The following is a 16,954-nucleotide window of genomic DNA, read 5'->3' on the forward strand; positions in this document are numbered from 1 at the left end:
CTTAGTACAGAGAAATGCTATAATAATAACCCCTGTATTCATAAACGTGACTTATGGATAGGGCAATGCTAGCAATATGTCTGTTTTTCAGCGTTTTCGGTATGACAGCCTTTGCAATGTGTAGGCATAGGTGTTATGGTTGACTAACATTGAGGTACAACTTTACTACAGTTGGTTGTCAGATAAGCAAAGCAAAACACTATGAAATTGCCGACATTATGCGTTCGGGCGCACTATCCGTCCTCATTGTATTGTTTGTGAATGCAGGTGTAAATCTCCCAGAAGGTGCCGATAACTCAATTCATCAAAGTCACTTACATGTGCATCTCCATACGCACAACATCACTGTAGAGTGTAGATCTTGGACACAATCAGTCGATTTTAATAAATCTCAATAAATAATCTTAATCATTACATTTGAAAAGAAAGCGAAAATGGAATAGTCATACTATAATATAAATATTATATAAATTTATTTAGTTTGTTTGATTTGCATTGTTCACTTTCCTTTGTTTATTCTTACTTACATATCTATACTATTATATAAAGCTGAAGACTTTGTTTGTTTGTTTGTTTGACCGCGCTAATCTCAGGAACTACCGGTCCAAACTGAAAAATTATTTTTGCGTTGGATAGCCCTTTGTTCGTGGAGTGCTATAGGCTATATATCATCACGCTATACCCAATAGGAGCGGAGCAGTAATGGCTAATCTCAGGAACTACCGGTTTGAACTGAAAAAATTGTTTTGTGTTGAATAGCCCTTTATTTGTGGAGCGCTATAGGCTATATATCATCACGCTATGACCAATAGGAGCGGAGCTGTAATGAAACATGTTGCAAAAACGGGGAAAAATTATTAGTTTTCAGAGCTTCCGTTGCGTGCGCTGCGTTAAAGTTGTGCAACAATGATGTATGACGGGATCGTTCCTCTTAAAAAGTTCTAAAAAATATATTATAAAACAAAGTCCCCCGCTGCATCTGTCTGCCTGAACGTGTTAAACTCAAAAACTACCCAACGTATTAAGATGAAATTTTGTATGGAGACAGTTTGAGACCCTGGGAAGAACATAGGCTGCCAGGAAACTACTACTTTTATAACGGAAAACTTTAGCCTGAAAAACTTTATAACGCGGGCGGAGCCGCGGACAAAAACCTAGTCTAGAATATAATAATTCCATGTTATTATCATTGATACAAAGCTAGTGACTTATTGTAATTGGTACCACTAGCAGGGAGTTTTTAGTACCCATCACTTTAATAATGGTAGTCATGATACATCACAGGTATATAAGTTTATAAAATAAACAACTGGCTTCTATTTCATAAAAGTTTATTTGTAAAAATTAAATAATTATCTTCTTATCGATATCTACACTATGTTTAAGGTACATACAATCGAGTCTGGAATAAAACTTAACAACATACTGTAAAATGCAAATGAGTAAAGACATTATCGCCAGGTACCCATGCGATTATATCAATACTCCAAACCACATTTAGCTTCGCAATGACTTTGTTTAATGAATGCGACTGAGAAATCGAATTCATGGAATATATTTATCACCAGTTTATAAAAGGTTTTTGTGCCATACCCAGGCGTACAAAACTTTGCCCGTTAACCAAAAAATGGATCTCCTTAATAAACACTTTCAATATTGCATTCACATTAAAAACTCGCAACATATATTTGAATTATATAGCAGTTACACTATTGTACTTATGCTAATGAGGCTTCAGTAGAAAAATATATACTTGTAGCAATAATAATTTGGGCTTGTGTTCTCAAGTTTTCATAATTTAAGTGGTGAGGTGTTCTCAGAAATATTCTTTAAATTTATTTAAGGTAAGGCTTATAAGCGAATTCATAATTTTTAACGCTATTAAATATGTCTTCTATTATTATAATTAGTAATCTGAGGGTAGATGGAAAAGGATGTGTTAATTATTATACTCAGTATTTTTAAGAATATTTCTGATAACCAACAATAATTTCACAATTGGATTCACAATTTATTAAACTCTATACGAATCAGAACTAGTGCAGCTAAATGCACATACTTCACATACATTTATGCATTTACAAAATGTACAACTCGTAACAAATTTCATAGAAAATCATGGAACATTCCAAACAATTTGATATGATTGCATCACTTTACTTAGCTTCTATACTGTTATAGTATTTCTAAGCTGGTTATAGATGTATTTAGGACTGAAGATTAGTGAAATTCTAAATCCTTACCTCTTATATGTTCACAAAATGTTGGATTTTATAATTTATGGTCTTCAACTTAGAGCCTAATATTGTATTAATTAACATGAAATAAATTACATTAATAAAATTCACATGGCAAATAACCTTTGAAGAAAACATTTGCATTTTCTTAATTAACACATTAATAGAGATGCATAATTTTCAATTCTTACGAAAATATAGTTTATCAACTAAATTGCTTTCTTATACTTGTACATAAATTTAATTTATTGCTTGCAGTACCGTTACGTCAAATACAGCGTGAGGTCTTTGAACAATCCCGATTTTCCTTTTTTTAATATATAATATTCTTTTAAGATTAAAATTGCATTTCATATTACTTTATAATAGGCATATATATATGCCTAACGTCCAAGTACAACGCATCTGCAAGTTTTTACAATATATTTCTGTCATAATTCGTATTTCGTACACAAACAAAATAAGGCCCCACAATAGAATTAACCGAAGTTTTATAATGGGCGTTATGCGTCTATCTCCTGTTATCTGATAATTTCGGAGTTGTCTAATAGGTACATGTTTCAAGTCCACCATCCTGAAGCTAGGCACTTGATATGCCTCTTTAAAACGCCATTTTGAACCTTCGTTGTTGCGCATACGCAGTCAACTTCAGAGCAGCAAAGTAAAATGGAAGTTTTGCTTATGGCCCTTAGCTTTGGTTATTTCATTACCTGTTTGTTACCTACTCTCCACTGATACATCTTAACATTTATATTTATGTTGGTGAGCTTTTAACTGTATGTCTTACATTAGCTGTCATTTTTTGCCCCACAAATGTATAAATGTCTGTTTTGCATTATGATAATGATTTAGTAACTTTCCATTCACACTGGTTGATTTCATAAATTTTATACAATTAAGTATTGATGATTTAAATTGCATGTAGGTAATTGTCTAAATTCAATTACGTACAGAAACACTTGAAATTAATTTTAAATCACATTTTTTTTAATAAGAAAGGGGACTGAGTTTATAATATTCCAAATATCACTAAATTGTCTAGGCATCTATTGCTGGCGAACAATATATGCATTCATTAAAATTATGCCGCATTTACTTTAAATATTCCTAAAGGCTTCCCTTAAATTTACATTCTTTATTTACAAAAATCACCCTTACTTAACAGTCATACTGTCTTGTTAAATCTACCAACTATGATATTTTATTAGAATAATTTTAATATCTTTTCGTAGGTACTTAATGTTTGAAATAACTTGAAATTAAATCGCGTGTCGACTTCGTACTCGAAAATATTCGTCACATCAGTTTGGAAACTAACGTTTTAGAAAAAAAGAATATAAATAAGGCTCACATTCGTTGGTTATCAAAATCTGTAATAACTAATTTATTTCTAAAGTTTATTTTCTTTGGATCCCATAATTTTTGAGTCTCAATATTTTTCTTTGGATAAATTTAGGGTTTTCGAGTCTCAAAATTAGTTTTTACAGATTTTTGTACAATCACAGACACTAAATGGTGCTATTGAAATTTTATATTCAACTTATAAACTTCATAGCGAATTCTAACTATTAATTTGCACTTCGAATTAGCTTTAGAGATAATCTAAGGCAATATTAACGAAACAACTTTGCTTTTAGCCTAAGACATAACATTATGCGTAGGCGCATGTCACCGTGCATCTAAGACTACCAGCTACATTTAGAATCGATTATACCTTTCATATCTATCAGCTCATTGTGCTAAATGAAAGAATTGCTCGTACAAAGTTCTTAAACGTTGAACCCTGCGCACTTAAATCCATACAAACCATTGTACTAACAGCACTATTCAAGAGTCAGCCTCAGCCTTCAAACAACACACCGATTGGGCGCATTCCAAACAGTTCCGACTATATCACGTCAAAGGAGTGAGTGTTCACTCCTCTGGCTCGCACTATAGACTGTGTGACAGTGGGGGTGACAGGGGTGACACTTTCTCCCGCCGGCACTGGCTGCCGGTGTTGATGGAGCCGGACCAGTCGGCGAGCTGCAGCTGCGGTCGGTAGAACTTCGAGGACGTCCTGTTGAAAACTGGTAGCAACTCGTTCGCCTCGTTGGTAAGAGCCTGTAAGAGAAATTGGTGCTGTTTATACATGTATTATAGGTAGATATATAGTACATCTTTTATCGTAAAAGTAAAATATCACAATATCACCAAAAGCTACTAATATCTATGATATTTGTGTAATGTATGAACTATGAATATTTGGCCATATGACAGTATAGAGGAAACTATTCAGATACAGTGAAGAAAATTTATATTATATTTCCTTTGCACGAAAAATTTAAGGCAATTTAGGCTGACTGGGTTTTCGCACTAGTCTGCTAAATTCATTCAGATAATTATTTTAATCATTGTACCATTACGACTTAGTTTAATTTAAAGATCAAAACTAAGCGTCTAAGCCTGTATAATATAAAAGAAAACCATAAAAAATACAACTTATTTTCTTCTTATTGACACAATATAATATTATCCTCGATAAGCTGACGAAAAATAATACTGTTGTAAACATTTATTCGTAAAATAAATATTTTGACGGATCTGATAAGATCATCAGCCGCATGCACCAGATGTTTGCGTGATATTTACGGACAACAACATTACTAAAAACATAGAAGAAATATACTGACTTTGGTTTAAAATCTATACTAACTCGATATAAAATCCTTGCACGAAAAACTGTTTATCTCCTATATTGAATGGATTTCAGATTAGTGACAAACCCAAGTGACCCTATACTCTACACTTTTTAAAGATTTATGATTCACATAAAATTTTATGGCCTGAAATTAGCACTTTAACCGTCCCTGTAGACGCCATTTTGAATCGATTATCTCTGAAAGTAGCTGCGACGTCATTTGATACTAATTTCACACCGATCACAAAACAATAGCCGTCGAAAGTGTATGAAGCCACAACGCCCGAATTATGCATTCGAATACTTGTTCCTTACCTTAAGATATATAACAGCGTCAGTGCCATATCCCTCGCAGGACATGAGCACCAGGTCTCCGTGGAAGTACCGCGCGTACAACCGCGATATGGGCAGACCGTAACCGTAGCCTGAAAAACAATATATGTTTAAATATATTACAATTGGCTCACCCCCTATCACGTCATAGAACGAAATATACGCGGCGAAAAGTGGGTGCCATAGTTGCTCTGTCTACCCCTTCGGTGTTAAAACTTAAAAGGCTATAGTGGGTGTGAATCTTACAATGTACGACTATTCCGTTTGTATAAATAATACAATGATACATTGGAGTCGCATAAATTTTTATAGCGATGTTATTTTGATTATTTGCTATCAAGCTCTAATTGATTCATAAACTTGTTTACTGATTTTTGATAATGCTGCACAGTTCTTTTTATTGGTGGTATATCTCTCGTATTCGAAAGCCCGGTACTCGATAAGTACTACGGCTGCGCTTATTTCTGCCACCAAGCGACAATTGTAAGCACTGTTATACTAAATCAGGAGATTCAAAGGACATCGTACACATTGTGATTGGCTATTTAAATCTTATAACAATAAAATGTATTATATATTGTATAAGTAAACAATAATTATAAACATTTTGTATCTGCTAAAAAGATTGCAATTATTTATCTATTGATTACAAAAACCGAACTGCGGACGAATCGTGCTTAAGCCACGCGTGACGTCACATATTGCGTCACATTTTACTTTGATTATCGGTATATTGTTTTCGACGCTTGAAAGGCAATAACATCTAAGTGACAATCTGTAAATTTTTGAGTAGAGTGCTTTAAAGTTTTGATTTTAATATGAAAAATCATAACAATTAAACTTTTTATTTTACAAATATATAGTCTAATGATATTAAAATTGTCCTAGACCTACAAAACCTAGATCAAATGACGTAGAAAAAAATGTCAATACAAAATATTTATATACAAATTTCATTTTCGTTATATTTGTCGCTTAGATATGATTGCCTTGCAAGCGACTTTTTGTTTATAACTGGGTATGACGAGACGTCTCTTACCGGCCAGCGGCACGGTGTGCGAGTCAGACTTGGACGGCTGCGGCGCGGTGCTGTACATGTACTTGAACAGCAGGTCCGTCACGCTGCGGGGAATGCCGCCTCCTCTGTCCGACATCTATAAAAAAGAGGTACTTTTGTTAAATACTTTCTTTATTAGTACTTTAGAATCGAACGACGTTACTTTTAAATAATTTGTCATGTAGTTATAAAGATAATATTCACTTATCTATACTGAACAAAGACAGACAAAAGATTTTTCTGGTGGAGGAGAGATAGTGGGTTACAATAAAACAATAAATATAATGTTTGACATTAAAATTAATGTCTCAGGATGATAAATGCACTCAGTACAGTGCACGCGGTACTATGCAATTAAAATTCGAGCAAACGTGTTGTTTACTAACAGGTGAGCAGCTTCCTCATCGGGACAAGCTAGTTATTCATTTGTACAAAAAAAAAATATAATTTCAGACCACTAAAATAAAAAAGGAAAATAAAAATAAGAACCATAGAATCGAACACGCCTACCTTAACCGAGACGTCTTCTTTGCCAAGCACGAGGTTGACCTGTATGGGCGGCGGCGAACCCTCGTGGTTCTCCATCACGGCTCTCATCGCGTTCTTGAACAGTTCGAACAGCATGTGGTACAGATGCGACGGCACGTACACTATTGGCATGGGCCTTTCGCTTGGCACTGCAAGAAGGTGTGGGATAATGTCGTTACCAACCAAAATACCACCATCTTCGGGCTAGGAACTGGTTACTGGGTTAATCAACGCAACACTCTACGTGGAAAGGCTAATTGCAATTGTTGGCAATGTTGAATATAAACTGCCAAAGATTTTTTTTTCGAAGTTGGTCAAAAAGTAGTTTTGCAAGTGTTGAATTTCTAACTGTTTTGTATCCTGAGTGGTTATGTTTTTACAAGTTTCGATAGCATTTTGTCATCGGTCTGAAGTCAGTTACGAGCTTCAGTCGGTCAATAATAGCGAAGGTTCACTATAAGACTATATTATAAAGCCATGTCCTCCCTTACATTAGTGTTCAATACAAAATCGTTCACTCCAACTCACCTCCGTTCTGCATGAGTTGCAGCTCAGGCGACGCCAGATAGTATCTGTCGCACAGGAACCTCGCGTTCTCGTACGCATCTCTGACCACAGCGGCGACGTCACACGCCGGGTCTATGGACCCGATGTGACGTCCGCCGTTGCCTATCCCGTTCACTGACGCCTGCTTGGCGCCCATTTGCTCGCCGAAGAGAAGAGCTAAGGTACAAGCGCAATACTTATAGATTCTGAGAATATCCAAGGTACTGATATTCAAAGATTCTGAGAAGGGCTGAGGTACTAAGATTTTATTTAAAAATTCTATTGGAGTGGAATGTAGGACGATCAGATCAATGTAAAATGTAGGTTAGACACTGCGGCAAAACAGTGAGGGGATATCGTGGGGTTAAATCAGACGTGTGGTCTAGATTTTCTCGGTCTCGGGGTAGGGATTGCAAAAATACACTAAGATGATGACCTATGATCTATGTGATGCTCTATAAATAAAACCTTCGTGAAAAGTATTTAATTTAAAATAGTAAATTGAAATTGAAATTTCAAGCAATTTTATTATTACGTCGAGTATTATTATTGTTATCTCAACTTATATAAAAAAACCGTTTATTGCCTTGTTAACTAGTAACATCTATTATTATAAAGCACAGTAAAATTTTATAATTATAATAGGCAAAAGGAAGCGGCTCAGCTCAACTATACATGACATTCTTTACCGTACAACACTACAATATTCAACACATCAAAGGCTACTAGACAAATTATTTTTGACCTTCATTTCACCGTAGGTGAGCACTAAAAAAAGTATACATTTAAAAAAAGTATGAATCTGCGTAATATACAACTTGAGACATTGCGATTCCGCTTTAGTTCCCAACTGGACAGGTCGAGTCAGGCAACGTCACTCCATTTGCGTCAATCCATAAATCACTGTCCATTTAATAGTGCATTAGAGTGTAGCGTTCATTCAATGTTTTTTGGAATACCGCTGGAATTGTTTCAATAGATTGATGGAACGACAAGGACGAAGACTGTTTGGTAAGTAATTGAAAAGTACATTTGGACCTGTTTGGAGTTACGAAAACATGCAATTTGAAAAATGTGTATGAGTAAGGTTGGTTACATTTTATCTAGATTAGGAATTTCATGGGGCAGATCGGCAATGTAAATATGAGATTATGAATAATATTATGTTTCTTGTTGATTTCTTATGTTTACGCGAATGTTAAACTTGGAGATAAAACTGTTTTTTGATACTCTAACGTTAAGTTTTCAGACGACCTACACTTCAGTCTGGCCAGTGACAATGAAGGTTGCAAAACATCGAGAAAAAAATATAAAAAACCATAACATCCGAAAAATAGTTTTAGTTTGAATTTTTCTTATAATTCAATGCATCTTTTACTGAATCGATTTATATGTTTGTCACAGGTAGAGCAAGTCCTGGATGAATATAAAATGTTTACTCTTCTATCTGGAAAAGTGGAAGGTGCGAAAGATCTGGCACGGTAGCACCGTAAGCAAAATCTAGAGAAATAAAAAGAATGAACAAAAAATTCTACCCCTTACTCACTGTGTTGGTTGATCAACATCCTGATCGATATCCGGCTCATGTAAAACCTGTCCAGGAAGTACTGGATGGAGTTCTCTATCCCGGGGTCCACTTCGTGCGATTCCTTTAGCTCCAACACGCCCTGGGCCATGGTCTGCACTACGTCAGCGTGGCGGTTGCGGATGTGGACTAAACGCTCGCAGAATCTAGGAGCGAAGATATCATAATATTTAATACATAGATACGTGTATAGTAACACGCGTGTTTTGCCTTTTAGGGGAAGGCCTACCTACATTTCGCAAGCTATTTTCGACAAACCTTTTGCAATTTATCTAGCATAATTCCAAATTCCAGGCTGATACTGAATAGAAAAACACAATATCACTTCGCTGGGCCCGACATCGAGCCTTAAACTGCAGCGCAATAGTTGTATTATTGACATTAAATAACAATCTAGTCAGGTCATACTATTTAATGATAGTGGTTTTAATGTAAATAAGAAACTGAAAAGTGATAACCAGTAACAATCCGTTTTAGTTGTTACGTTACAACATATTAGTCTAAATTGTCAATTGAAATGATGAATCAGAATTATCTAACATTGCTATGAGTACTATTACTTTGATATAACTTTTTCTAGAACATTCTGCATATCTTACTGGCTCAATATCGGCGGGTCGGGCTCCATCTGTTCAAACTGTATGATCTCCTCGAAGGACCTCTCGTACCACTGGTTCACCATGCCCACTGACGGCATCCGCAGCAGGTTCTCCGGCAGTAGTGCTATCTCTTTCATTATATTCGCTAGCCTGTAAGAGTGAAAAAGATAATGAGAAACAGGTAGATAATTGTTTAGATTTTAATTGTCCATCGTTGAATGTGGTATAATAAGAAAATGTTTAATTGGAAATTAATGAACAAGCCCGTAATAGACTATATTTATAATTAATGCCTGCAGTTTCGCCCGCGTGGGAATCAGTGTGTCACAAAGTTTTTCAACCACAACACAACCACGCGACCTCTTCAACAGTAATCGTTATATTTCGGTCAATTTACATAAAACTGTAATGTACTATTAACCTCTACTTTCTCAAGAATTGCACTATCTTTTAGTAAAAACCGTACAAAAATCCGTTCAGTAGAATTTGAGAAAATCGATCACATACAGACAGCTTTTAGGGACTTTTTTTATAATAATATGCGTATAGTAAAGGGTACTCTAAATCTGAATAAGGAAAGACAACATTTAAATTATGTCTTAAACACCGAATGCGCCATGCCGCAATTCTGAGAATAACCGAAATGTAAACAAATAAAACCTTTCAAAACATGTCCTTTTAAGATAGGTAAATAAACACTGTAGTGTTTAAAAACAACTGTATTTTTTACATTAATTCATTCATTACATATTCATGCAATATGACCTGACGGAGTAATTTGCACTTGTAATAACAATATCCTATCACACATCAGGATGCGTTAATTGTGTTCGTTTGTTTGCACGCTCGTCCATTGTTAGTGTAATTATGTCATTAAGTTATTTTAGAATTATGCGGCGGAAGGACGTTTTTTATAACCTCAATGGATGCGAGGTAAACAAGATGATGAGCGTCCTCGTCAAAAATGGTCCTATTCGCTTATTGGATGCATCATTGAATAATTTTGCTTATTAGAGGTATTTATGTTTATATTATGCGCATTGAATTTTATACAGGTTTAATAAACAGCCGGCCTAGCATGCGCACGACGACAAAATTTTATCGACACTTTTTCTCGTGATTTTGTCGTTTATCTCTATATGTCTACCGACACTAACATGCGCGCTCATTTTCTCGACTTGTCACGAGAAAAGTAGAGAAAAATTAATGTTTTATTAATCTGTGGTATTTTTGTCTACAAACCCTAACATGAGCAAATAATTTTATCGTTTTTTGACACACGTAAACGAGATATTTGTCTTCTTTGATATTGTACGAAGAGATAAACCGAGAAAATTATCAATTTAATTTATTCGTTAAAACGATGGTGGTATCTTACTATAGTAAAATAATATCAGTATACGACAAACGAGAGGCGTGTAAAGTGGAAAGAAGACATATTACTTATACTTAATTGATTTATGATATCCCTTTGCTACAAAACAAATGGCATTGTATATTAAAGAAAAGTTTGCTCCCGATTTGGAGTCTCAAGCCAAAGGCATAGCCGTCCGTTTAAAGGTAATTGAATATATTTATTACATACTTAATTACATAAGTAGCTGAGTTTAATATCAATTGAAGTATTTTGATTTATAGATAATGGAATCATTTTCATTTTTTTAGGTGAGACTCGTGAATTTTACGTGCAAAGTATGTTAGGGCTCTTAGATTGTACCCATATAAAAATATTACCTCCTAATGAGTCACAAAGTGCACAATATCAAAAAATGAGGAAGGATGCCTGCAACACCAAGGTTCAACTGGTAATGTACCATTAATTAATTATTAGAGTTAATAGAAATAAAAAATGAATGTACTTTGAGAAATATCTTCACAATTAATACATAGCGTGTTACCTTTCATAAAAATGAAATTAGTGTGCCAACTAATGAGGTACTAAGAGCTATTTAATCAGATTAATTGCAGTTTTAATTTTGTTTATTTTAATACTACAAATACAAATGAGTAACTTGTTTTACCATTATGTTTTGCAAAACTAGTACCTATATGTTACCAAAAAAATGTCACATTTTGGATTCAAACAGCAAAACTCTTAATGTGAATGCCAGGTATCGGAGAAGATACTATTACTATGCAACTTAACAATATAAACAAACAATATCTTGCTTTATTTCTTTATTAAAAACTTCATTTACACTGATTGTATACTGATGGACTTAACAATAATGGATATATGGTTATACACTGTTTCAAATTGTTGTTTGACTATATTATTTTACCACTGGTACAACTTCACATTATATTACTATTGTTAAGTAACTGTAGGTAATGCAGTATTTTATGTTACAGTGTTCCAATGGAGGAAACTATTATAAATGACCATCATATGTGAGAAGAACCTGTACAATTATCAGTACCTGCAAGTGTCTCTCAAGCAGGATGACCTCAATTATAATAAATAGATATTTTCCTATGTAAATAATGTATATTTTATTATATTCACATTTTAAATATCAAGATAGTTTTCATTATTACAACAAAATCTTCTACACAAAATAGAATAGAACAATAGAATATTTCATAATAACTTGTTATACAACAAATTTCCTACAATTACTGTAATGAAATACTATGAACACTTACAAGAAACAGAAATTGCACTCTCAAGTAATTGCTGCAGTTTACTTATATTATTAATTTCCTAAACCAACAGAACAAGAACACAACAGAACAGAACCAAATTTCCTAACATACAGATGTTTTATCTAGTGTATAAATAAAGATACCTAACGAAATATATATACATGATATTAAGTATTTAAAAAATGTAGTTTTTTTTATAAAAACTGGTTATAAAAATACATACTTTCATTAAAGTATTAAGTTCAAACCGAGCAACTAAAAAACTTTTTGGGAGTAGTATTTGGTAAGCTCTTCAACATGGTGTTGACTGCTGGGCTGGGGACATTCCAATGAATGTAGAGGGACTTGATTCACGGAACTAAAACAAAAAGAAAATATATACTTACTTCATATTTTAATAAACACTAATACTAAAAAACATCGATTACCATCGAATAAGAACAAACTTGAGCTTTGTGGCTGCAAAGTTCAACTTACAACATTGGTGTTTTGCTAATAAGGTTATTATTTCACTATACTTACATCAATTGGGTATTTTGTGAGGCCCAAAGCCACAGCCATCTCCTTCCCGATTGGACTACTGATTCCATTAGGCATTATGGTACATCGTTCTCACGGCGGGGCGTAGTCACCCGAGGTAAAGTCCGGCTTGGGCACCATATACTCGTACAAATAATTGTCTTATTAGATTTTATTTGATTTGTGTCTTGTTATTTCGTAGTCCAAAATAGGGCGGAGCTGTTATTTTGTGTTAGAATCCTTATTATATTGTACAATATTATTATTAATTTTGAATTTGTTTACTTATTTACGTTTTTTATTTACATTATGCTCTTTGTTATGACATAAACTGTCACATAAAACGTCAAAAAAACCTAATTGGATCATAGATCTATAAAAATTGAATGAACTAAAACCATTGTAGCTATATTAGAAAATAAAATGTTTAGAATATATATTTCAATCGGCAACATCGGTTTGTCTTCACGAGTAAACTTATGTCTTCAACGAGGAATTTGTCGATCGTGGTGCGCATGTTAGAGAAAACGAGATATTAATCGACATCGACAATTTGTCTACTCTCGTTCTCGAGATATCTCGTGATGCGCATGCTAGGCCGGCTGGTCCCGTTTTGATCTGCCGGCCTAGCATGCGCACGACGACAAAATTTTGTCGACACTTTTTCTCGTGATTTTGTCGTTTATCTCTATATGTCTACCGACACTAACATGCGCGCTCATTTTCTCGACTTGTCACGAGAAAAGTAGAGAAAAATTAATGTTTTGTTAATCTGTGGTATTTTTGTCTACAAACCCTAACATGAGCAAATAATTTTATCGTTTTTTGACACACGTAAACGAGATATTTGTCTTCTTTGATATTCTACGAAGAGATAAACCGAGAAAATTATCAATCTAATTTATTCGTTAAAACGCGATGGTGGTATCTTACTATAGTAAAATAATATCGATATACGACAAACGAGAGGCGTGTAAAGTGAAAAGAAGACATATTATACTTAATTGATTTATGATATCCCTTTGCTACAAAACGAATGGCATTGTATATTAAAGAAAAGTTTGCTCCCGACTTGGAGTCTCAAGCCAAAGGAATAGCCGTCCGTTTAAAGGTAATTGAATATATTTATTACATACTTAATTACATAAGTAGCTGAGTTTAATATCAATTGAAGTATTTTGATTTATAGATAATGGAATCATTTTTATTTGTTTTAGGTGAGACGCGTGAATTTTACGTGCAAGGTATGTTAGGGCTCTTAGATTGTACCCATATAAAAATATTACCTCCTAATGAGCCACAAAGTGCACAATATCAAAAAATGAGGAAGGATGCCTGCGACACCAAGGTTCAACTGGTAATGTATTATTAATTAATTATTAGAGTTAATAGAAATAAAAAATGAATGTACTTTGAGAAATATCTTCACAATTAATACATAGCATGTTACCTTTCATAAAAATGAAATTAGTGTGCCAACTAATGAGGTAATAAGAGCTATTTAATCAGATTAATTGCAGTTTTAATTTTGTTTATTTTAATACTACAAATACAAATGAGTAACTTGTTTTACCATTATGTTTTGCAAAACTAGTACCTATATGTTACCAAAAAAATGTCACATTATGGATTCAAAGAGCAAAACTCTTAATGTGAATGCCAGGTATCGGAGAAGATACTATTACTATGCAACTTAACAATATAAACAAACAATATTTTGCTTTATTTCTTTATTAAAAACTTCATTTACACTGATTGTATACTGATGGACTTAACAATAATGGATATATGGTTATACACTGTTTCAAATTGTTGTTTGACTATATTATTTTACCACTGGTACAACTTCACATTATATTACCTAGTCTTGCCATAAATATTGTAATAAAGAAAAAAGAAAATTGTTAACTGCAAATAACATTTATTACTTTTACAGTGTGTCAGTTTAATACATAAATATAAAACAATTAAAAATATAAAAAGCTTATTCGAAGTGGTCTCCATTGGCTGCAATACAGTCCTTTAAACGATGAGGCCAGTTATCAATAGAAGCACGCACTCTTTCCATGGGAAAATTCTTCACTGCCAATCGTATAGATTGTTTTAGGGACTCCAAATTATCATGGCGTTTAGAGCAAGCTGTACTCTCTAAAACTGACCACAAATCATAATCCAGCGGATTAAGATCGGGACTAGACGACGGCCAGTCTTCAGCTCTGATGAAGTCCGAAACGTTCGATTCCAACCAAGACTGCGTGGACCGAGCTTTATGACCCGGCGCCGAGTCTTGCTGGAAGGACCATACTTGGTTATTGAACATGGTGATGTTAAGGGGCTTAACTACCTTCTCAAGAATGGTATCTTGATACACTTGTGCCGATGTTTTGATACCTTTTCACAAAAATATGGCTCAGTCACTCCTTCATAGCTAACACCCCACCAAACCATCACTGAAGTCGGATAATGTCCACGTTGCACTCTGTCGACTAATTGGGAAGCTTCCTTAGAGCTTTGAGCATAAATACGGTCATTTTGTTTGTTAAAATGTTGCTCAATTGTAAAAATTTTCTCATCCGTAAACAAAATTTTTCTGTGACCTCCCTTTGCGTACCGCTTCAGTAGTTGTTTCGATTTTACCACCCTATTCTTCTTTAAATTATCAGTTAAGAAATGGCCAGTGCGTCTCTTATAGGCTGCAAGTCCTAAGTCATCTTTTAAAATACGCGACATGGTTCTAGGTGCTATCTTCATTTCCCGAGATAAAATCTTTTGCTTTCGGACAGGATTTCTTCGAATTCTTTCCCTTACTGCTTTGACCACCTTTTTCGTACGAACACTACGTGGACGGCCAGATCTTTTCTGTCACAAACAGAGGAGGTCTCATTGTACCTATTAATAGCCCGGTACACAAACATTTTACTAATACCAAGTGTATGGAGAGTTTTAAAAATTGCATTTGGCTCCATACCTACTTTGTGTAATGCTATCACAGCGATTCGGTTCTCTTTATCACCCCACACCATTTTAATATCGCAAAATATTTTACAATGTATTGGCGCCAAAATGAGAAAACACAATGAACAATCGTATAAAAATGACAGATTCGAAATTCAAATGTAATATTTTTTTATAATTAAGTGTAACAGTATTTATGGCCAGACTAAGTACTATTGTTAAGTAACTGTAGGTAATGCAGTATTTTATGTTACAGTGTTCCAATGGAGGAAACTATTATAAATGACCATGATATGTGAGAAGAACCTGTACAATTATCAGTACCTGCAAGTGTCTCTCAAGCAGGATGACCTCAATTGTAATAAATAGATATTTTCCTATGTAAATAATGTATATTTTATTATATTCACATTTTAAATATCAAGATAGTTTTCATTATTACAACAAAATCTTTTTAACTTAACACAAATTTAGGCAACAATAGAATATTTTATAATAACTTGTTATACAACAAATTTCCTACAATTACTGTAAAGAAATACTATGAACACTTACAAGAAACAGAAATTGCACTCTCAAGTAATTGCTGCAGTTTACTTATATTATTAATTTCCTAAACCAACAGAACAGAACCAAATTTCCTAACATACAGATGTTTTATCTAGTGTATAAATAAAGATACCTAACGAAATATATATACATGATATTAAGTATTTAAAAATGTAGTTTTTTAAAAAACTGGTTATAAAAATACATATTTTCATTAAAGTATTAAGTTCAAACCGAGCAACTAAAAAACTTTTTGGGAGTAGTATTTGGTAAGCTCTTCAACATGGTGTTGACTGCTGGGCTGGGGACATTCCAATGAATGTAGAGGGACTTGATTCACGGAACTAAAACAAAAGAAAATATATACTTACTTCATATTTTAATAAACACTAATACTAAAAAACATCAATTACCATCGAATAAGAACAAACTTGAGCTTTGTGGCTGCAAAGTTATTGTTTCACTATACTTACATCAATTGGGTGTTTTGTGAGGCCCAAAGCCACAGTCATCTCCTTCCCGATTGCACTACTGATTCCATTAGGCATTATGGTACATCGTTCTCACGGCGGGGCGTAGTCACCCGAGGTAAAGTCCGGCTTGGGCACCATATACTCGTACAAATAATTGTCTTATTAGATTTTATTTGATTTGTGTCTTGTTACTTCGTACTCCAAAATAGGGGGATGGGCTGTATTATTTTGTGTTAGAATCCATTAT

The 16,954-nt window shown here is 34.0% G+C and overlaps 1 protein-coding gene across 1 annotated transcript in view; it reads right to left on the reverse strand.

The window, feature by feature from the left end:
* Nucleotides 1–1,314: 1,314 nt before the first annotated feature.
* Nucleotides 1,315–16,954, reverse strand: part of LOC115439768 (pyruvate dehydrogenase (acetyl-transferring) kinase, mitochondrial) — a 57,295-nt gene continuing 41,655 nt past the window's right edge. The window contains exons 3-9 of the mRNA XM_030163751.2: nt 9,566–9,715; nt 8,928–9,112; nt 7,364–7,558; nt 6,818–6,984; nt 6,290–6,404; nt 5,233–5,342; nt 1,315–4,340 (exon numbers count right to left, since the gene is read on the reverse strand). Coding sequence (XP_030019611.1) covers nt 4,170–4,340; nt 5,233–5,342; nt 6,290–6,404; nt 6,818–6,984; nt 7,364–7,558; nt 8,928–9,112; nt 9,566–9,715 — 1,093 coding nt within the window. The 3' untranslated portion in view covers nt 1,315–4,169. The remainder of the gene's footprint in view (nt 4,341–5,232; nt 5,343–6,289; nt 6,405–6,817; nt 6,985–7,363; nt 7,559–8,927; nt 9,113–9,565; nt 9,716–16,954) is intronic.

Source organism: Manduca sexta, chromosome 18 (genome assembly GCF_014839805.1).
Source record: "Manduca sexta isolate Smith_Timp_Sample1 chromosome 18, JHU_Msex_v1.0, whole genome shotgun sequence".
Classification (NCBI taxonomy): Eukaryota; Metazoa; Arthropoda; class Insecta; order Lepidoptera; family Sphingidae; genus Manduca; species Manduca sexta.